The sequence below is a fragment of the Aythya fuligula genome, chromosome 17 (assembly GCF_009819795.1).
Source record: "Aythya fuligula isolate bAytFul2 chromosome 17, bAytFul2.pri, whole genome shotgun sequence".
Lineage (NCBI taxonomy): Eukaryota > Metazoa > Chordata > Aves > Anseriformes > Anatidae > Aythya > Aythya fuligula.
In genome coordinates this window covers 7,710,188-7,733,096 of record NC_045575.1, presented here as the reverse complement: position 1 = coordinate 7,733,096, position 22,909 = coordinate 7,710,188, and the positions used below count along the sequence as shown (strand labels likewise).

The window sequence follows — 22,909 nt, the reverse complement described above, 5'->3', positions numbered from 1 at the left end:
ATTTGCCTAACGATGCTGGTGGAATGCACCAAAAAGCAATTATTTGCGTGCCTTTGAAGTGTTGCCTCTTCTGTGGTAAATCTGGGAGGTGTGCAGCTGCAGAAACCCCAAATCTCCCTGTGATATTAAAGCAGCACCACTTGGTCCTGAGGTTTCCAACTTCTCCAGCAGCAGAGGCTTCACCTGCTGTCACACAAAGGGGTGAACGAGGCTGTTGTGGCGCTGAGATGGCTGCCCATCTGTCTGTGCTCTGCAGCATCAGCAGCCCGGAGGTATAAGCAAGCGGTTGCGGTCTGCGGTGCTGACACAGCCTTAATGAAAGCCATCCGCTTCACGTGCCTGAAATACTAGCAGGTGTCTCATGCAAATGTCTTGTTCACTGAGTGATGTGAGGGGAAGGAAGAGAGGAAGTGAGGTGCATGTATATATAGGCATAGATGTGTGTACACTCTGGCAATGGTTTTCCAGCATAACCAGCTGTTTTCTCCTTCCCTGTCCCTAGGGTGAGCCCAGTTGCACAGAGGCCAGCTGGCTGTGGGTGGGTGTTAACGGCACGTGTGATGCTACATGGGTCTGAACAGGCATTTTGGTCAGACTAGGCCATTTGCCCTGGCCTGGCGTGGCTTATTAGATCTGCTTAGGGAGATTAAGGGAAGAAGGAGAGCTAATATCTTCATTCAAACAAGCTCATGCTGTTAGAAAAGGCTTCTGCATTGACTGCCTCACACAGTGAAGTATTTTATCAGCCATGTGCTCCCTGGCCATGGGAAGGAGCAGAGACTGATGGAGGTGGCCAACATGTGGGAACTAGAGCACTAAAGCTGCATGGTCTGGCCCTGCCCTGCTCTGGGTAAATCTTCCCCCTCCTGTGAGGCAAGGCAGTGACCTGTAATGAAGGGATAAGGGTTGCCTGTCTCCTTCCTTCACAACTTGGCCTTTTTAGTCTGATACTTCCTTTTGATGGAGAGAGATGGAGGATGGGGAAAGGAAATTCCTAAGTTTTTGAAGCCTTGATGCAAATGATTTCCTTGGAAGGAAGGAGCAACTGAGAGGCAGCCCTCAGCTGACGGACTGTATCTTGTGGTGCCAGAGTTAATCTCAGTAAGTAGCTCTGAGCTGCTGGTTCAGATAATGCCTGGAATGGAGGAGGCCTCTTTAAATGAAGTAAATCAGTCTGCTAATCCCCTGTAGGTGGGTTTTGAGGAGTTCTTTTAGATTGCAACCACTGATTTGCACAATCTCAGATGTTTCTGCAGTGGCACCTGGCTTTTCCTTCAAGGGGTTCCAAGTAGTCAAAGCAGATGCTCAGCGTGTCTATTCCAGTCAGTCAAGAAAATAGCTCGTGAGCAATACTTCTGCTTACTTCCAGCCCTGCTTTTATGTGGAACCATTCTCTATTTGCTTTCTTTGGGGTCTGTGTCCAGCATGGACTCTACATAAAGGTCAGGTGCTGGCTGTGAGGCCTCAAGGTGTCTGCGTTTATTCAGCTTAAAAGCATCAGGGACATGCAGTTGCCTTTGGCAGGAAAAACTGATGCTCCCAAGTGTGCATCATCCTCCTCCACCTTTCTCTGGGGTGAGCTCATTCTTCCATATCACAAAAACAAGCCTGATGAGCCTGAGCAGGTTAAATAGCAGCTTTTTGGTCTGTCTTGCCTTGACAGAGGGGAGTATGGGGCAGCTCACTGTGGTTTCTTTTGGTGGAGACTAGAGCATCCATAGCCCCAGTGCTTCAAGGACAGAAAGGCCCCAGGAAGAGGAGGTACCACTGCAATCATCAATTCCATGAGCATTTGCCTTGAGCATTTAAAGCTTTGAATATTTACTAGTTATTGAAGTCTGGTCCCTGGTGCTAAGGTGGAGAGGGAAATAAAGAAGCACAACATTTAGGAAGAATTTGTGCACAAGGTGAAATACGACATTCAGTAAAGTCTAGGGAAATAAATCTCTCTGGATTAGAGGCAAGAACTACAGAAATCATTTGAGTTAGCAAATCTCTGTGCGTCTTCATAGCCGATCAATGGATGTTATTTGGAAAAATATCACATAGTTCAGAGAAGATCATAGATTTTGGCAAAGTATCAGTTCAGACTTTCTCATTTGGCTTCATAGAAACATAAATCTGCTGGAATATGCAACTCCCACAATACCTGACTTTGTGTTCAAGAAATTGTTGGAATCTACCTCTGAATTCTTCCCAATTTGCATCTGTTTTGACCCCTCTATTGCTTTATGCTTGTGTGGAAGGAAAATGCAACTCTGTTCTAAAGTCTTCGAGCTCAGTTATTACTTGTGAGTATTTCTTTGGGCTTCTCTGCCTTTTTTCTTCAATATTCAGAAACAGCAGGAAGACCTGACCTCATGATAATTTTCTCTAAAAAAAGATAAAGAAACCTCAGATAAAAAAAAGATAGAGAAGGCCTCTTTCAGGCTCAATTTTGCCCAGTTCTTTTCATACCGAGGCAAAAACTGGCCAGCCCTGTCTGATGGTGACTACTTGGCCACTTACCAAAAGCCTCCTTTGATGGGTGACCTTGTAGTATCTCTGGGCACTCTGTTCTGCTCAGCTAACTTACAGTTAAACGTTTTCCTTAATGTCTACACTAATTCTTGTCCTACAGCTTATGTGCACTGCCCCATACGTAAGGGGATATGAGGAATAAAGCCTAAATTATAAGTAATTGTCTGCACCAATACCCTTTTCCTGGAGTGGTGTACTTCATTATGGGATATACTTCCCCAATTTCCTAATCTACACATTAAATAATAAAAAAATTCATCTGCATTCTGTAAGATGAAGATGGCTCAAACTCTTGTGCAGGCTGCTTGCCAATGGAAATGGAGAGGAAATTTTCCTTTGTTAGGATCTTTTTCATAGGCTTACCCTGACAACTGCTGCCTAGTTTCAGTGCATCGTTTTTTTTGGTGTCACAAAAAGACCTATGCAAAGCACCTGCTAATCAAGTGAAGTAACAAGGGAAAGTTAAGTACTTCTCAAAGGCCCCCTTCTGTTGAAACCTGTTTACTTGGTCCTGAAGCACTTGACCTGACAAAAGCTAATGGCTCTGTGCATCTCTTCTGTACGTGTAGTCCCTTTCCTCTAACAAGTCCTGTGGTTGGCACTTGCCCCAGGGCCCTGATGTGAGCAACAAATCTGCTGGTCTCTGCTTGAGTTGTAAAAGGCTTTGGTTTTCCTTCCTCTGAGCGCGTGGGCAACCAGCTGCAATGCTGCTTTGTTAACAAATAACCATGAACAACTTATGCTAAGTAGTTGCCAATGAAATAGCTTTCCAAAAGAACATCTCCATTATACAAAACAGTGCCAAGTCTGGAAGTGGATTCAGAAACAGACTTTGAAGGATGTAGAGAGCAAGGGAAGTAGCAAGGCTAAATTTTCCCTCTCGATGTACTGGAAGTGGAAGCCAGGCTAACCCCAAAGGAACTGAGCGATAGTATGGTCTCACATCAGCTCAAGGAACAAGACTGCAGAGACAACGACCAGCCTGAGGACGGTGGTAATTTGTCTGAACTCATTTTTGAGAGGAGAGAGACTGAGGTGGGAGAACAACAGAAGGGAAAGCAATGAGGACAAAACAACAGATCTTTTAGGTCAGATAAAATGCAAAGTGAAACCAGTGAATAGTATTTAAAGGGCAAATTCAGGAGAGCTGGATGCCTTAGGTGCCCGCTTATTCCCAAATACGCAACAGTTCCTGTGATAGCTCTATATTTATTACCCATCTGCATTGATGTACTAATCTTGGTAGAATAATATCCCATCTGAACCTATCCAAGTAATTTTTGCTTTTAAAAAGGCTCTTTACATGCTTCAACATTAAAGCCTTCCAGGAAAGAGTAATTAGGAGATGATGAGAACCATTAATGGGAATGTTCCCACATGCTTCTGATCTTGGCAGTCCCCACTCAGACACTTTCCTGTCTGAAAGAAAGCTGGTGCAAATCTCTGCAGCCACAGAACTGAGCCTCTATAGGAAGCCACCTAATAAAATTGTTTGGCCAACCTGTACCTCTTCAAAATGAAATTCTTGCCTGATCTACTTATGGGACACCTCTTATCACTGTTCCTCTGCAATGCAAGTCACTTGATTTTTGTCCTGGTCTGCCAGTTGCTACCTGTTGTATTTTCACCTCTGGGCAGCTTCTTGTTCCCATCTCTGATGGGATTTCCCATCCTCACAAGTGGTAGTGGCAAGTATGAGCCTTCTCTGTTGCATTGGAGCATCTATCAGAAGTCAGCAAGACTCTCACTGATCCCATATCTGTGCTTAAAATAAACTGGATTTTGCTAAATGCAGCTCTAAACAAACTGTTGATTAAGCTCTAGGCTGTTTTTGCAAGGGGCCCCTATGATTTTGTGAATAATCAGAGCACCTAATGCAGCCTGCAAAAACCCTTCAGCGTAGAAGAAACTTCCCTCTTGGGCTATTGTCTACTAAACTGCATTTAGAAAAAGCAATCACACTTAAACAGAAAAGGATTTTAAAGACTTCATTACAAGGTGCGCAAAGTTTATAACCCAGAATGGCACTTTAAAGATCAGATGTTTTTAATTGTTTTTTCTTATGTGCAGATTTGTAAAGCCTTGAGTTGTGTTTAGCTCTGGTTCTAGCTAGTAATGCAGTGGCTGGATGCAAACACCTTCTGTGTCCTACTTTCTAGAATCTCCTGGAGGAAGTGTTTACAGCAAGTGTGAATAAGCAGAAATATTCCTACAAAATCTTTTCTGCCCACGTTTCCCTACCTCTGAGCTACTGCATAATAAAGCAGTTCCTCTAACCATCGAGACCTGGACACAAACAGAATAGCCACTTGACATTTTTAGTGCTGCGTAAGAGGGGAGGAAGGGATTCATTCAGATTTTTATTTCCTCATCACATATCAAGTTCAATTTCAGTCTCATGTTGGATTCCTGCTAGCAGCATCACTAAGCTGTGAAGGTCTGAAAATCTTTCAAGGCAAAAAGCCTTGCAGAAACTCCTGAGATCTGCTCCAGAGCTACTTGCTAGAGATGAAGGCAGGGCTGCGAGCTGAAGTGCAAGGAAGAACTGTGTATAGTTGATTACCAGGTGCTTAACAGTTGCATGTGTTCTCCTAGATGGTGCTCTGCACCCTCGTTCCAGCTGATATGCTGCCTGAGAGTAGGGACAGGATGTCTGGGCTCTGGGGATGTCTCCTGGGGACAGTCCCTGCTGCTCCACCCCGCACCACAAGCCTCCAAGGCTGTGAGATGAGCTGTAAGCGGTGCAGAGGTGAAATGGTTGTGACAAATAACCATTTCTACTGCACTGTGTCCCCCAAGCTGGACCTGCAGGGAGGGTGCCCAGGATGATGCCCAGCCATGGCACAGCCACCCTTGTACCGGTTGGTTCACCTGCTTACACAGGCTCTTTTTACGAAGACAAGAAAATGTTTTCCCCAGCATCTCCCTGCGGGTGGCATGGACAATGAAGATCTCCCGGGCCATGGCAGCCCAGGGTGAATTTTTTTTGGGGGGAAAAATCATAGTGAGCAGAGGAAGCAGCGGGGGGGGAGGGGGGGAAGGTGAAGTGGCGGATGCCGGGGACACGTCCCGGCAGTGAGCCGAGCCCACAGCCCCCACCGCCCGCCCGCCTCGGACGTCACAACTGCGTCTCCTTGCGTGTCCGCCGACTGTCCCCGCATCACAAGCAGTAGGATCACACCCGGTCGCCATGGCGACATCGTGATGCAGTGTACCGTCACCAAGCAACCACCGAGGGGTCCCCAGGGATGGAGGGGTGCCTGTCCCACTGCCCCGGGCAAGGATGAGGTCCCACCCAGCCCCATAGATGCTCTCCTTTTAGTCTGTGAGCAGGGATTTGTGTAGTTCTGCCACCTTCACAGTAGCCATTTTTCACCTCGATAGTAATTTGTAACCCTTTCCTGGATGGCCCTGTTCTGGTTGGTGCCCTGAAATGGGGTTAATGGGTGCTGCAGGGTTGGTCAGGCTGCCCCGGGGGGTTGAGCCTTTCTTTCTGCCTGTCTTCTTTCCTCCAGATGGATTGGTGGGCGAGCACCAGTGAGCTGTGACCTCAGGATGTCTTCATTACCTTCTAGGGCACTGAATCATCTCATTGTAGGACTTTGCAGGTGAGAAAATGCAGCTGCAGTCACGTCCTATATTTACAGCTTTAGGATAGAAAGCCTCAGCACTCCAGCCCTGATGTGGCACGAAGCTGAATTATTAACAAGTGCTTTCTGCTAGGGGAGAAGTAGCTGGAATGAGGAAGCCTTTCCTGCCTGCGCAGGAATCAGTATTCAGTAGGAGACTGGGGATCTGGTTACGTAGTGCTGGGATCTGCTGGTGCTTCAAAGGGGCAGGGAGCTGGAGGGTGCCTGGTGTGGATAACAGGAGGTTTGATGTGCTGGAATCTGCTTCCCACTCAGCCCACCACATGTAGGGTAACTGCACCTTGTGCCAGGCACAGAGCTGTGCTGGAAGGGCTGTCTGCCTGCCCTGGGGCACAGGTAGCCCTGCCTAGGCTGCTGCAAGGTTGCTTCAGCCCCTTCAACAGGAAGGGATGCTGGCTTCTCTTGTGCAATTTCCCTGCCCTATTGAATTTACATGGCTCAGAGGTGATGCCAACCAAGGTTTGCTCTGCAGGACTCTACAAAATCCCTCTGAGTAACTCCAGTGAATGCGTTCAGGTGAAAAAAACAACAAAATTCAGTGGAATGACTGCACCTTGAAGTGTGGGGCTAGTCAAAGCAACTCTTCTTGAGCTTTGGTCAGCTCAGGATGCTTTTCTGTTTAAAAAAATAAAGCCCCAGAGCAGTACTTAAGTTGAGCCTGACTTACTCGCCTCTGCGCTAAGCATGGACTTTCTCAATACACCCTGCTGGGCTACTGCAGACAACTCAATAAACAAACATAAGGAAGCTTGTATTAAGCACCTGTACAGATGAAATAAGGAATTAAAGGCAAGCTAACTCATAGCGTAATGGCTACATATCTCTGGCATGGAAAAAGCAGTGAATCTTGCCCAGCACACTTGTTCTAGTAACTTCTTTTTCAGTGATTAGTCTGGATTTCTTAAATTCAGCATTGTTCCTATGCTGATAGACCCAATAAACAATATTCAGAAAAAGCTCTTCAAATCAATAACTGACAAAAGAGCCATTTTTTTTTTCTAGGCATGTTGTTGACCACCAAAGGACGTATTTAAAACACAATTGATTTGGAAAGGAGAATATAATAGCTGTTTCATTCTTGAATTAAAATGTTTCTTTCAAATCAAAGTCTGCCTGTGCTGTGAAGCTGTGCTGCACATTACAGCACCGAGCTGGAAACAGATCTCCTTCACTTGCAGTATTACTGAAAGGAAGGTTTGGGGCTAGCAAATCCAGCCTCCTTTGGAGACATGTGGGTTGGCCGATCATCATCTTGCTGTACCAGAGGGATTGACTGAAACACCTCATTCTTTGTAGCAGCGTGCTGGCACTAGATGCTGAGCGAATATACGAACTTGGTGATTGAGGGTCCCTCGGAGGGACACTGCGGTGGCTGAGTGCTCCTCTCTAAACACAAAGAGCTATTTCAGCAGTGCAAGATGACACGCTTCTTCCTGCCGCTGCAAAAGAGGTTTTCATTGCAAAAAAAAAAAAACAAACAAAAAAAAAAAAAACAAAAAACACCTACCTGAGCCTGACATTGTGAAATTACTTCCTTATGCATTGTGCACCATAGCAGAAACCCAACCGAACTGGAAGGATACATCCTCGCCCAAGCTCCATGCAGCAAACAGCTATGGGAGCCCAGGGCTGGTAGCAGGAAGTGTGTGGGAAAGCCATCTGGTGAAGTCACTTAGAAACAGTGTGAAAGTCTTTTTTCATTCACTTCCTGACAAAGTAGTAATATGTTGCCTTATTATAGGCAAAGGGCTGCTTGTTATTGTTGTATTCCTAGCTCCTAGAAGCCCAAAGGTGGGGACAGGGCTTACTGTGTTAGAGCTGCTGGGAGCACACACAAGAGGAGATCTTTGCCTATGTGGCTCCACCCCCATAATTTTTGAGCTTATAAGGATAGAAAGTGTATGAAATTCTTTTTTCAAACGAGGAACTGAAACAGATGGGAGAGACTGAAGGAGCTGGAAACAAAACACATAATTCCAAGCCACGACTTTCTCAGCAGAACTGCGCTTTGCCTCCTGTACTTGGAGTGTTTATGGTGAGCAGTGTGTACCTTAGTGTATGTGCTCTGCAGCTTTCCTCTGTAAAATCAGTGTTTGGCTCCGTATGGATGCGCTACTGAGAATTCCTACATGCTTTGCTGTGCTGAGGCAGGGGGAGGGGAATCAAATGAACATGCAGAACGGGGCTTTAATCATCACTTACAAAATTAAAAAAAAAAAAAAAAAAAGGTTACTGTGGAGATCTTAAACTCAATCTTCCGCATCTGAGTCATGTCTTTCACTGAGCTCCCAGTCGATCCCACCTCACTTTCATACAGTTTAATGCTGCTGTAACTGGGCAGTGTCTCTGCTCTGCTAGAAGCAGAGAACCACACTGAAGGCCGTATTTCAAGAGGAGGCAAAGTTCCTTATAGCCTACTTACTATTATTAGATATGTAAAGTTCTCCTATATGATCATCTCATCAGAAGACCTCAAGTCATTTTATAGCCCTTATTTTAGCCTCGTGGCAACTCTAAGTCAAGACAGTTACCGCCATTTTTAGGGATTGGAACAGACTTAAAATCCCTATCCTTGAGTTTTCCTTACCAGTTAGTGCCAGAATCAGGGATGGAATTTTCAGTCCCACAACTGAATTGCAAGGCAGAGCTTTCTGGGTGCCTTTGCTACCCTTGTGTGGGTGTGTGGGAGCGTGTGCTTGACTGGTTAGTATTTGTGCCAGGCTCAGACTGGGGAAAAAAGTGTGGGGTTGGCCCTTTTCTGGGGAAGGTAAGTTTTTATTTTTATTAAAAAAAAAAAAATAATAAAAATCACAGGACTAATTAGATAGTAAAAGAGTATTGAAGCAGGAAGGAGGATGAAGGAGATGGTGGATGCTGCCCTGCTTTGAGGTAAAAGGGGCTGAAGCTTGGGAACTCCCAAAGAAGCAAGCAAGACCATGTGGGCTAGTAGGTCGTGAGGCTGAGCCCATCGTTCGACACGTAGATTCTCGTGCCAAGGGAATGCCTTCCCCTGGAGAGATGCTCACGTCTTGTGAAACTGGGCCATGAGCTGTTAATTGCTAAACCACAGAAATTCAATTTTAAAGAGGTAGTATCTATCTTGTAGAATGTCTCATACCAGAGTAACATTTCTTTGTCCTCCTGTGAGTGAAGCCTCTAGTAGGGTGTTCAGTGGTAAATAAGGGTAGAGTTGAAGTTTTTGTTGCCTTATCACAGGCTTCTCTTAACCCTTTCCTCCCAAACAACGCACTGAGATGCAAAATTCAGAACCAGGAATGCAGAGGGGATAACAGCAACACCTCTGAGTTCACAGAAACCAAAATAGTGCTCCTTTGCAGGGTTTGTCTTCTGCCAGTGCTCAGCTCATGATCCTGAGCAAGACTCCAGGCTATGGGGACATGGCTGTAGGCAAGCATGTCCACACAGCTCTATGTCCTTTTATTTATTGAAAGTCTAAGTAGTAGTAGGAGCCAGAGCTATGTGGATGGCCAGGGTCTAAGCACTACTGCTGCTTCAAGCATTATATATGTAACATCTTCAGAACAAGAGACTAGACAAGCATGATGGAATTGCACCATGGAGCAGCAAATGTGGATAACAAGCACCCAGTAATCAAGTGCTAATGTAATGCTGAGATTTTTAACAGCTTGAACCAAAGCCCTGGCTGAACAACAGACCATTCCCAACTTGGCTTCATTTTGCTCAGATTTTTATGGCTCTAGGAAAGCTTTTTATGCTCCAGCTATATCCACTGCAGTGCCTGAGTTACTGGCGATTCTTAGCCAGGTGACAGACTCAGCGAGCACTGATCTTGGCTGGGGAGCCTCAGCAAGTGTAAGCTGCTACCTTACCTTCCCTACCCTGCCTTAGCTGTGCTTTGTGGAACAACTGTCCCCTACTCAATGCTGGGAGCTGGGTGGGACTGGAGCAGTGAGGGCAGCACCTGGAAGCAACTTCGGGATGCAGTAATTCTGAAGAGAGTGGATTAAGATTATTTCTGGCAGCAATGGAGATCTAAGGGAACAAAAGCTGTGCTTTGCCACTGCATGCTAGAAGACCTAACTTGGTGGCTGCTTTGTCACAAGGCTTTGCAGAGAGGTTGTCTGAGCAGCTGGGCTGTGAGAGGTTCCTGCAGCAGGAGTGTCATATGAGGATAATCCCATGCTGTTTAAAGCCCAAAGCAAGCTGTCTGGTTTTCCTCTTCTACCTTCTAGGCTGGTCTCTAGTTTATGCTTCCACTGGGACCATAAAATCTTACATTTCCTAACCAATGATGGAAATCGTGCACACACAGAAAATCCCTGCGGGCCACCAAATCTGATGAGAGCCAAGTCCTGAGCACCAGATAAAAAATGTAACATATCACAAGGGCTTGGCTTGAACCTCTTACCCATGTTGTACATGAGAGGTTCTGTCCGGGGAAGAGGTGAAAGATCCTCTTTAGCTATGCTTGGGAGACAGTGCTTTAAAAGCCCTCATAAACTTAGCAGCTCTCCTGAGCTGAGGAAATATTTTTGTAAAAATCAAATCCCCAGACAAAGTGACTGTTTTTCAGTGCTTGACAAGAAAACCACAGCAGACTGAGGGATGATTTCCTCAAGTGCCAGTACAGAGCATTATTCTGAAGACCTCTTACCTCCAGAGGCAGAGGAAAACTGCACTCAGGTTAAGTAACAGCAAGTGAACAGACCTGTGTGCTTGGCCCGTTTCAGTCTTCTGGTCCTGGAATTGTAACTGAGCTCTTGACCCTCCCTTAAGAAACATCTGTGTCAGCCCCCGAGTCTCACCCCTGACCAAATCCGGTCTGAAATATGCTCTCCTACCATTACGCAGGCCTCTTCAGCATGAGTCTGTGGTGTGTGTCTTTGTTCTATGCAATTTGGGGAATATACAACTGGTGAGAAAATGCTTTCATCTGCCACAGTAACTGTGTTCTCAAGCAGTAAAATTATGGTTTGTACCAACTGTCCAGTAGGGAGAAAAAAAACAAGATTCTTAATTCTAGAAGACAGGTCAGCTTCTGGGGGAGGAGGCAGCAACTGTTAAGTCTTTTGCTCTCAGGAAGAAAACCCATGCTGGAAGCAGCCAGTCAATTAGGCTGATTTGTAGCAGCCTTACTATAAATCCTCTTTCATTCAGAGGCTAAGCTCTTTGCTGAAACATGCCATTCCAAGGAATTTCAGGAGGTTCTCACACATCTAAACATGGCAAAATTATTTGCAGTGACACACCATCTTGGAACAACACAGTATGTTCAATTTAAGAACTTCATAGACAATGGATATTAAAAAGGGAGGCTAGCAATGAGCCTCTCACCCTGTCACAAATAAGTCTTTTTCTCATTTTACATTTTTTTAGCCTGTTCATAAACTTAGACTTGCTAAAGCAGATTTAGATACAACCAGCTGAGACAGGTATCTATGAGTTAAATGACCACTCAAACCCCCAAAACATGAAATGCAATGCTCCTTAAAGGTGTAAAATTCAGATTAAAGGCAGTGTGTTTTATAGATGCACTGGTGTAATCTGTGTGGATGCAGAACCATTTCTTCTCCCTAAGCAATTTTTCCCACTCACTTGTCAGAAAGGCTGCTCAGAGCCAAGCCATGAGCCCTTCCCAGGGCGGCTGGGTGCCTGCCCTTGCTGTGCCGCGGCGACTCACCCTGCTGAGCTGGTCCAGGAGTCTTTGGTTCTGTTCGGAGAGTTCCTGGACAGCCCGTGTCTTCTCGCGGTCAGCTTCGCGCAGGTGAACCTGCTGCCTCTCTAGCTCGTCCTGCAGCTGCTTCACGTCGCTTTCCAGTTCAGACACCCTTCCTTCCCATTCTCCTTCCTTGTTCTCAAATCGCCTCCGCAGTTCGTGCTTCTCTTGTTCTAGGTGCTAGATAACAGGGGAGAGGGAACAAGAGGTTAAGAAGGGAGGAAAGAAGTGAATGCTCCCTCCCTCCCCTCTGTTGCGCTTAGTACTGCCTCCTTTCATGCAGGAAGGAGAATGGCACGGTCACGCTCTAGTACCATGGAGGTGGCAATCCCATCCCATGTCAGGACAGGTCGCAGGCACTAAACTTGCTTCCAATTTCCAGCACGTGGCCTGTCCTTGGCCTCTGTAGATCAGCGCATTGAATTTTTACTGAAACAACTGCCAAAAGGGTAAAGCAGGCTGCATGTCAATAAGTGGAAAATATAGGTCAGGCAGGCCAATTGATTTAGCGGAGCCTATGTTAACTCCAACACAGTATTTCAGTGGGCAGTAGCATAATTCTTCAAAAAATTGCCTTTATAGTCAAAATTACACAAACTGTATCCTTCCTGCTGATGAGGAATCTAGATGAGGCATCTTTCTTGTCACTGGGGTCTTACAAACAAAACTTGAATCATCTATCCGCTTGTTCCTTCTATTCCTGACCTAATTAGTTGCCTGGTGGTTTGATAGTCCACAGTAATTCTGTTGTTTGATGCAGTCCCCTCTGGGGTGGTGGTGGATATAATGAAGTAGTTTCATTGCATGTGCTCATTCTGGGGTGCAGGTTTTTCAGGAACAACTCTCAGGTCTGGTGACTTTAGGACTGGTTGCAATACAAGGGACAGCACGAAGCTGGTGGAACTTCTGGTTGTTTTACAGGCTCAGTAAAATGAGGACTTGACTGTTACAGAGCTGCAAATCAGGTCAAAACAGATTTGTTGTGCCCATTTGAAGGAATCTCTGCTCTGAAATTCTGAGCTTGGATTTCCCCTGGTGACTGAAGGCATGTGCATACTTGTTGAATGGTCACAGACTGGGACATGGCTGTGTCCTAAGATCAGTGAGGAAACTAGAAGATCAGGAGCCCTCTCCTTATCATTTGTTTTCTGTTCCCCAGAACAACCTGCGGTTACTCTCTACCAGATTCACGAGCCTTTTAGGAATGTGCCTCAGCAAACAGAAACCCAGTGGGCCCACCGCTGGCAGCACTCTCCCATTTTTCTGAGGTTATCATCCTCCAGTGAGCAATCCCCATGATGCTTATGTTAGGAGGGGAAAATAAAGCTTCTAGGAGGGAAGGAAAATTGCACTGCATTTATGTGAAGTGGCTTTTTATTGCTTGTTAGGCTGTGAGGTGGCTGTTTCCCCTGGGTGCCTACTGCTGATGACACACAGACTCCCTGGCAGGGTCTCTGTCACCTTCCTGAGCAGGTCTGAATGTCAACGCTCTGCACTTCTCCAGCAGCCTCTGGCCTGTGCCATCACTGATCGTCCACCTCTTTTGCCCTGCAGCAGATGCCATGTTCCTTGATCTTATCCCCAAAGCTTCTAGATCCCTTCCAGAACAGCAACGCCCTGCTTGTGCCCTTCCAAATTATTCTACAAAATACAGGACTTTCTGGAAAACCCTCAAATATGAGGGAAGGCTGATTTAAAACAAACAAACAAACAAAAAAAAAAACTGGCCCTAAGCAAAAATACTTCCCTGTGTTACCAGATGCTAAAGGAAAGAGTACTCCTTGCAAACACTCAGCAGTATTATAATTATTTTTAATGCAATAGGTAGGCAGGAGATCCTAGCACCAGGTCTATGACAGCTAAGCGTGGCTGGAGCAGCCACAATTTCGCTTTCAGCAGCACACAGAAATGCTGGGTTTTACAGCTCTGTCTCTTTCACTGCTAGGCAACGTTCAGAAAGATCCAGGGCCTTCTCTAAATGGAAGATGAAACTTCAGCCTGCTGAGGAGCAGCAGCGCAGCTGAAGTTCCCTGGTGCACGCAGACATACTCAAATGTGATGTAGAAGCCATCGGTAAGCCTTGCCAATCATTTAAAAACCACTTTAGTGCCTTACTGCAAGGGAAAATCCATGCTACATATGGCTCCAATAAGCAGCCATCATACAGGCAGGAGCTGGAGGGAGGAGAGGAACAGCAAGTTTATTCTCTCACGATGGAGAGACTGGAAGGGTGCAGTGGGGCATGGAGAGGCTGTTGTGAAGAGGGAGGACAAGCCAGTCCTCACCTGCTGACCAATCCCCCCTGCCTCCTCTCTCTGCAGCCATCTCCCCTTGCCTGCCCTCACCCCAGCACCTGCACAGCTGCAGATCTGTATAGTTGTTTTTTTTTTTTTTTTTGGCATGTAGTGATGACAGGGCAAACTGCTGTCCTCAGTAGGAGGGTTTCATGTTTTACAAGTGTCTCTCTGTCCACCAGCTGCTCGCTGATTTCTGTGTGGAACTGTTTTCTAGAAGGTATTTAATTCCAAAAGAAGGTTTTCTTTGACTTGACTGAGCTGGGCTGGTCCTTGTTTAATGAGCTGGGAGCAAGGAGGAGTTTCCAGCTGACAAAGAGGGTCTGCACTGAAAAACGCTTAGGTGGGGCAAGCTTCTCGGTATCAATGGAACAAGAAATTAACTGTTTTAGTCACTTGTGGAGGGTAAAACTGAGATTACATATCAGAATTTATTACAGGACTTCAAGTTTGTTTAGAAATGAATTTGAATTCAGGGTCTGAAGTGAAAGCTGCCAGAGTAGGTCTATGGTAGGAGTGCTGCACTTCAGTAACACCTGCAGAACTAGAACCGATTTGGCCATGGGCTGCTACCTGTGTCCCATGTGCACACTGCCCCAGGGAACAAATCTAAGCACAGAGTGAAAGAGACATTTCTCACCGACAATGTAGTGACAACACTGCAAAGGCAGAGTCTTGAGGCAAAGTACCAGAAGCACAGGCCAGCACATTGGCTGGTAGGAACTGGAAAGGCTTCACTGAGTTCTTGTAACCAACTCTGAGCTGCTGCCTGGGAGGAAATCTCTCTTAAGTGGTACTCCTACACCCCTACACTAGGAGCAATTGTCACTAAGGATCTCATCTGAGTTTTGCTTCTGGTCATCATCAGAAAGCTGTCAGTGTAGGGGTAGAAGTAACATGTGGGGCCTTCCTCCAAAATTGAAAAGCTTATTGTGAAATTTTGTTTACTTCAGTGGCAACAGGAGGAGGCCAACGTTTAATCAGCAGAGGTGAGTCTTACAAGGCTTGTGTTACAGAATATTAACGTTTGAGGTTGGGTTTTGTGTGTGTGTGAAGTAGCACAGTTTTGGATCTGCCAAACCCAGCAGAAAAAACCTGACCTGTAAGCAGATAGCTCCTATCAGATGCATAGCCTGAAAAACAGGAATCTGCTATTCAACTGGAAAGTTAGAGCTACGGTAGTAGGATGAAAAATGTAAACAACTGGCTGCAGTTATCACCCCTTCATTCGCCTTCCAAATGGGCCCAGAAGAGTGGAGGGAACCATTTGGGGAATGTTAGTTAAAGTACTCTAAAGCCATAGTTCTTAGTTTTCCCCTCTCCTTTTCACTTTTACATTTTGCGAGCAGTGAGTGGTGTTTGGGTCTCCAGAATTGACTCCCAGCAGCCCAGGAAGCGCCTCAAGTTGTGCATTTTTCTTTAACGATAGGAAAGGTTTTACTCCAACTCGTCAGGGGAACCACGTCAGCACAATGCCACATACGTCTGTTCTTGCTTAAAGATCAACCTGAAAACATTCACTCCAGCACATTTTAATACTGTGGGAAATTCTAATCTGATGAATAGTGCTGCTAAATAACAATTTGAGCAAATGTCACCTTCGCTATTGTTTCTACCAGAATAATAAATGCAGAGAGATTTCCCTGCAAGGAGGAAGGGACCAGCCAGCGTGAAGTGCCGAATTCAGTAATAGAGAGAAATTTCCCCTTTTGTGAAGAAGACAGTCTGAGAACAAAGGCCATACATTAATTTCACGAATCCTCTTGAACTTGAGAGATGAAAGTCTGTGAGGGATGAACACAGAAATATGCAGGGCTGTGCAGAAAGATTGGGTCTGGGGCTGTGACTTGAAATCTAAATGCTAACCCAGTATTGTTCAAACTCTCCAGGAAGGTGAGTGAGGCTTTTTCTTGTACCCTGTGTTACTTGCTAGGGGATTAAAATTTCAAGAGTATCTCTGAGAAAGGAGCAGGGTGATAGTTGTGCATAGTCGTGCAGGAGAGTTGTTCCAAAAGCAGCTGCCAGCACCAGTCCTTTTCTTTGTAACAGTTCCATATCAACCTTAAAAAAAAATCAATAAATGGCAGGAGCCCGGGGGTTGAGCTAAACATCTCCATTCCTGTAGGTATTTTTCAGAGCAACCGGCAAGCAGAGCCGTATCACCAGGGCTTATCTCCTGCCCTGCCTAATGCCTCAGTTCCAGCAGGAGGCTGACACATGCCCAGCACCTCGCTGCTGCTGCACAGCCCCAACTTCGAGGCGGCTCCGGGCCGTGCCCTCGCCCGGGGGCTGGGGCAAAGCAGCCGGGGGCCGGGGCGCTGCAGGCCGGCCCGGCCGTGCCGTGCCTCCCCCAGGCCTCGGGGCTTTCGGGGGGTTATTTTTAATTCGTTCCCTTGCTTTTAGACCCCGTCACGACCAGAGGGAGCTCGGGCGGGGAAAGGACCGCGGCGCGGGGCCTCACCTCCAGCTTATCGGTCAGCTCCTTGTGCATCCTCTCGTACTGCCGGCTCATGTCCTGGTTGCGCTCCAGCAGCGCCTTGCCCAGCCGCGCCGCCAGCACCAGGTCCTTCTCCTTCTGCCGGATCAACGACAGCAGCTCGGGGTCCCGGGCGGCGGCGGCGGCGACAGCGACAGCAGCAGCGACGGGCGGCGGCTCCGGCGGTTCCCCGGCGGCGGCCAGCAGCGCCAGCTCCTCCTCCAGGGCCAGCTCCAAGCCGGCGGCCCCGGTCCTGCTCCCGGTCCCGGTGGTGCCGGCGGGCGGCTCCATGCCTCCGGCGCTGTCCGCCTCCGCCGGTGCTGAGCCGGCGGCGGGCAGGGGCAGGCACGGCGCCGACATGGCCCTGCGAGGCTCCCCCGCCGCCGCCGCCGCCACCGCTCCGCTGCGCCCCCCGCGCCCGGCCCGCGGCTGCCGCTGCTGGGCGGGGAGCGCCGCCGCCGGCCCCCGCCTTCCCGGCTCCCCCCCCCAGCCCCCCAGCTCATCGGCCTTTTGGGGTGCCCTTGGGGGGTTGGGGAGGGAGCGGAGCTTCTGCACCGTGCCCAGCTGGCTGCTTCTGGTGAGGGCACAGGGAGGAAAAGCCCCCGCGGGTAGGTACTGGGAAGGTCGAGGAGGGGCACAGCGCTCCCTGCCTGCTGCCAGCCGGGCTCTTTTGGTTCAGGGAGCAGCTCTCCAAGCCTTTCTACTCGGTAGTTCGCCTCTGGAGAGCTGACTACAGCTTCCAACAGCCACTGGGGCTTGCTTTCAATTTCAGATTGGTTTGGATGTTCCCCGAGAACATTTACCTTCAGAGCGACCTCGGGGAATGTTGGGAGTCGTAGTCAGTTGTGCTCAGTGCACTTGTGGCTCCGGGGAGAGGCAGGATTGCCAGGTAACTGAGCTCCATGGAGTTGATCCTTCAGTTCTGTTTTTGTTGACTTCATTTCTCCCCTCTGATCCAGGCACTACTTCTTGCCACAGGAGGGGAGGCTGAGGCAGAGCAAGGCAGGGTAGAAGTGTGAGTTGTTACGTCTGCTTGGACTGTTTCCTCAGTTTCTCTTGGTGGTTTAATTTCAGGAGATGCTCTAATTGATAGTGATTTAACAGATTCATTTGAAAGGAAAGCTGTAGTTTTGACTTCTGGAAGTTTGTCAAAAGAAACAATTTTTTAACTTTTACTTCTAGCCCCGACTTCCATGAAGCTTGTTTTCCCTCCACAAAGGATTCACTTAAACCATGTGCATCTTCATGCAGCTGCCCAACGCATCAGTCCTAAGGCTGTGTTTGGCTGGGATGGTTGAGAACTGGTGCAGTTTTCTAGCATGGCTGGCTCCTGCCTCACGTCAGACCCAGGTCCCTGGAGAGCTGCAGATTATTCCTAACGGTTAGAGCAAGAATTGGGGGAATGCAAACTTCCCTCTGGCCATCTGCCACCGGGATGTAGCCCTCTGTGGGGGATGCACCCTGATAGCCCAGCTAGCAGGACTCGTCCATTGTTGGCTCTTGTCCTGTTGGTGGCGGTTAATGCCAGTGGTGCTTTTTGTCATGCAAACACCTGCTGTCCAAAACCCAGGTGGAGACCCGCTACCTCATGCCATGCTCATCCTGCCAGCCCCCATCTTGTAATGGTGACCGTTGGCTATTATGGACCCTGTTTCTTGCTGGTGACCCGGAGGTGACTCCTCCTTTATCTCCCAGCAGTTCCCCAGGCACTGATTTTGTTAGAGCTTTTGTCCTTGCAATCAAATGGGGCCAGCGTTGCTGGAAATGGGACTCGCCATAAGGCAAGATGATCTACAGCTTTTAAAGGAATCCCATTGCCCTGACGCGGTAGCCATACTGTCAGAGATTTGATCAGCAGTATTTAAACAGAGGAGGGAGTTTAATGTTTAAACTGATTGTGAGCACCTTCTGCTGGATGTGCCTACTACAGCAAACCAAGCCTGGTGTGATTAATGAAATCCATTGTGGCATTAATTTTCATCTCTAAAGCTTCTATCAGTATATAAAACAAAAAGAGATTATATTGAGATGGTTTTAATCCCTCAGACAAAGCCTGAAACAAACCCTGTAGCTGCATCTGTTTGGATAGGGAGGGAAAAAAAGCTATCGCCTGGATGAAGATGTAAATCAGTGCTGTGTATTGCAGATGGGCCACCATCTCGGTCAGGCACCTACACAACCTTAATGCTCATTTGGGGCCTACTGACTGCAAAACGTAGCAGTGCTATCTACACTAACCTTGGACTAAAGCTTTGGTCACAGCATGACCTGCTATTGACTTGCATTTCAAGAAAAAAATCTAGTGAATTTAATTATTGATTTGACATTTTAGAAATATATTAATTACTTTTAAAACTTCACTGGGTTTTTATGTTGTATGCGTTATCCCCATCAAATAGCCAAGAAAACAGTTAAGGATACAACAGTGTATTTACAGGTATACAGTGGCATTATCCATTAGGACTCTAAAATGCATTTTGGCTGAGAGCTGAGACAGCCTCTGTCTACAGACACCTGACACCTATTTCAGCTCCTCTTCCCCCACATAGGCTTGGTGTGTCCTTTGGAGAACCTCAGCCTAGAAAAAAAGATGAATGGGTTAAGGGAAACGAGTCAGAGGCAAGCTTTTATTTTATTTATTTATTTATTTTTTTCTGCACTGCTTATGCCTGGTATAAGTCTTCACCAGGTGGATGCTAAGAACTGCAAATAATGGACAGGTCTTGTGGACATCTAGGTGAGGTGTTTCAGGAGCTGAGGCTCTTGCAGTGTGAAGGTTCCTGTGTGTACAGCATAAATTATCTTTCAGCATGGAAATCACTACAGGGATGATGATAGCACAGCCCCTTTCTGAAGCTGCAGGAAGGACAGACTGATTCAAGTACACAGAAAACAGAGCAAGTGACTGATGCATCACCCCACAGGTACAGGATGTATGAAGGCCTTCCCTGTGGTACTAGGAAACAAGGCTGAAAATAAACATTGGTACAAGAGGATGGTGTAAGATTGTGTTCTTCATTCTTTTCCTGCTCAGGCAAAAAATTACAGGAATGTAAAAGAAAAGCAAGTAGTAAAAAGTTAGCCTCTACTGGACAGGGAGAAGGGACAGCACTGACTCTGTTGCTAAATAATTTCCCCTTCTTGCTTTTCCCCAACCCCTGATTACCCAATTCAGTAACTAAGCCAGGGGAACAGTTGGAAAACTTAACTCAAGGAGCCACTCAGGGCAATCTGCCAGTGCAATTCTCTCTGTTAAACAGGTTCCTAAAGGAGTGAGCTCCTGGAACAGACAATCCAGCTTAAGCTGCGGATATGGCAGTGAGTATTGTCCTCCCAAGAGGGTCAAGGAGAGGTGAACTGAAAGCTGCGCAGGCTCTTCAAGCCCAATGTCAAGTACATTGTTAAAACCAGTGCTTTGAAATTATTATTCTGCCTTCCAGATATTTCACCCTTTGGTCTTCTCACAAAGGAAGTGTGGCAGAGGGTCTGGACCTTTGGTGGTTACACCAGCAAATGCTGGTGTACACAGAGCTGTATGAGTTAAGCAGGACAAAACATATTTAACACATCAGAAAAGCTGCAAATCCAATAAATGCCCAAGTGCTCCAGTCAATACTTCCACCTCAGCTGTGAGGGCAGCAGCCAGAAATGAAGCACTGCAAGGGATCATCCTTTATTATTTAGAGTAACAGGAGCAAAAGACGCATTGTGGGAAAGCCACAGGCAGACCTGTAAAAGTAGATTATTGTCCTATGCTTTTAAAGCTAACTGCACTGAGAGAGGAGTTCCCATCAGCATCCTTAATCTTCTTGTCAGTGGGCTGACAGTCTTCCAAGGAAGACGGCACAAGCTATCGGCTTCCTTTTGCCGTTCTCTCTCTCTCATATCTGTTTGAATGATTAATTGCTTTGTTTTTCTCTTTGCTTTACTGCACTTTATTTCTGACAAATGTTTTAGTTATTCTGGTGGTTCGTGTACCTGCATGCTGAGGTGTTTCAGTGTCCCATAGCTTCCTGCTGCTGCAAGATGGGCAGCAAGAAGAGTCGGCAGCCTAAGAGAGTTTGCTCAGAGGTTGCAGTTACCCAAATGAATAATTAAAGGCAATACGTGTCTTGCTTTTAAAGCAGGCCAGAACTGCAAAGCTGGAGATAAGACTCCTGTGTGACCTTACTTTCTTTTTGCTTCTGTAATGTCCAAAGCTATCTGGGTATGTGTGTGCCCAGGTTCTCCCTGCTGTTGGGGAGAAGAAATAGAGGATGGAAAAGCGAATTTGTAGAGGTTGGTAAGGGAGGAGAGAATAGAAATTTCTGGTTAAACAGAAGGGAAAAAAAAGCTGTTAGGAGTGTTAGCCAAGCAACGTGTAGTGAACTGAAAGACCGTCCTAGTTCCTCCCAAGGCTCAAGATCCCCACAGAGTTCCCATCAAGCTTGTTGTTCCTCAGGGTTATCAATATTACGTCACTTAGAGCAGAAAAAGCACTCGGACACCAAGGTGACTCATAACATCAAAGTCCAGGGAAAAATCCCTTGGCTGCTTGAGGGTATGAACGCATGGCCTGAGTGACTCAGGCCTGCCTAAGGGCAGAGCCAACACCAGACTGTGCTCACCTTACTGCCAAGGTGTAAGGAGCAAGGGATGCAAAGGGAAAAGAACAGGGTAATGGATTCAACTTGTTACATGGCACATGCAGGTATCATGCTGAGACATCCCTGAGTTAGAGGCATAAATGCTGTGTACTGCAGCTTTTAGTCACTGTTTCAGGTGCGAAGTTTGGAAGTGTGCCAGAGCCATCTCTCCAGAGCAAAGCTGACAGTGCCGGGAACAAGCACAACTACTTGGAGCCTGTGGAGCTGCATGGCCAGTGTTTCAGGCCAGCTCAATTCACTGGGGTACAGCACTGGAAGTTTGACTTGGTTTTACTCCTGGCCCTGATGAGCCAGGTGAGGTATGTGCTACTTTGCTCTGCTCCTGGGGCTACTTAACTAGTTCTAGCTAAGGGAAAAACAAAACAAAACAAACAAACAAACAAAAAACAACAACAAACAAACACGACAGTTGTGACTGATGGCAGGATTTGCTTCAGGCAGATTCTGGACATCGTGAGAGCTCAGGGTGACTCCCTCTGGCTGGGGCAATGCTCAAACACTTTTCTCAGGAGGTCTCCCATCCGCATATAATCTTGTCTTGACTGCAGGGATTGGCACCACATACCTTAACATTGTACTACAGATATGCCACTTGAATGGATCGCTGCATCACTTCTTGTTTCAAGCCTTCTCAGCTGGAAAAACCGCAAAGAAACAAAAACTATTCTGGGAATGCAGTGGGCATAAGATCCAGAGCAGACCTGGGATGGGGCCAAGCAGGTTGGGCTCCACAGGCCTGCTTCAGAGGCATTAGGCCAGAGCATGTACACACAGACCTGGCCCTGGGCTTGCTGCTTCTGCGGTTCATGGGAGCAAATAAGTGCTCAACAGGTAGAGTGGCTTTTTTCAATGAAGCAGTTTTTTTTTTTTTTTTTTCAGTGGGTGAGTGTTACCCCCTCTTGAATCTTGCAGCATGACAATATTTGACAAGTCGTTCTGGAACAAACACTCCTTTTAAAAAAGAAACAGTATCCTGTGCTTTTGCTCATATGGAGACGCAAACTGAGAGAGATGTTCTTGCTTGTATTTCTCTATAGGAAACCATTAGGTCCTAAAATTACCTGCTGTGTTGTTGGCCACCATGCAGTTCTGCAACCATTAAATGATTAGATATGACTGTGGGGAACAAATATTTGTTCAGGACCATCTTGCTCTGCCTCTTCTGTATGTGCTATGATTTGTAGTGACTCATGAGGGAGTAATGGTCTTTGATCTAGCGTCGTTAGATTTGAATTGACCATGTTGACATGAAGCAATCTTTGTTGTGAAGCAGCTTCCTTCACTCACTGTTGTGGTCAATTATTTCATGACAATGGCAACTCTGCCAGGTATTTTTGCTTCATTGAGCAATTATGTTGTTATGGAAACTGGTATTCTATAAATTATCTGACGAGGGGCCTGATTCACTTCTTGGGAACAAGAAGTTTGAAAGCAAAAAGTACAGGATTCTTTCTTTTTTAATTAGTTACACATTGATTTGTGTAATTATTTTAATCTTTAGGGCCCATTAACTACTTGGTGTAAATGGGAGCACCTTAGCGTCTGTGCAAGATCTGGCCTGTTGTTGTCCCTCATTAGAGAAAGTGAGACCAGTGGATGTGCACAGTACGGATGAGCTTGTTCCT

The 22,909-nt window shown here is 46.7% G+C and overlaps 1 protein-coding gene across 1 annotated transcript in view; it reads right to left on the bottom strand.

Annotated features, from left to right (window-relative positions):
• The window catches only part of BICDL1 (BICD family like cargo adaptor 1), a 47,664-nt gene extending 30,666 nt beyond the window's left edge, over positions 1–16,998 (bottom strand). Inside the window, exons 1-2 of the mRNA XM_032199331.1 lie at positions 16,624–16,998; positions 11,833–12,048 (exon numbers count right to left, since the gene is read on the bottom strand). Of these exons, the coding sequence (XP_032055222.1) occupies positions 11,833–12,048; positions 16,624–16,998 (591 nt within the window). The remainder of the gene's footprint in view (positions 1–11,832; positions 12,049–16,623) is intronic.
• Between the last annotated feature and the right edge of the window lie 5,911 nt (positions 16,999–22,909).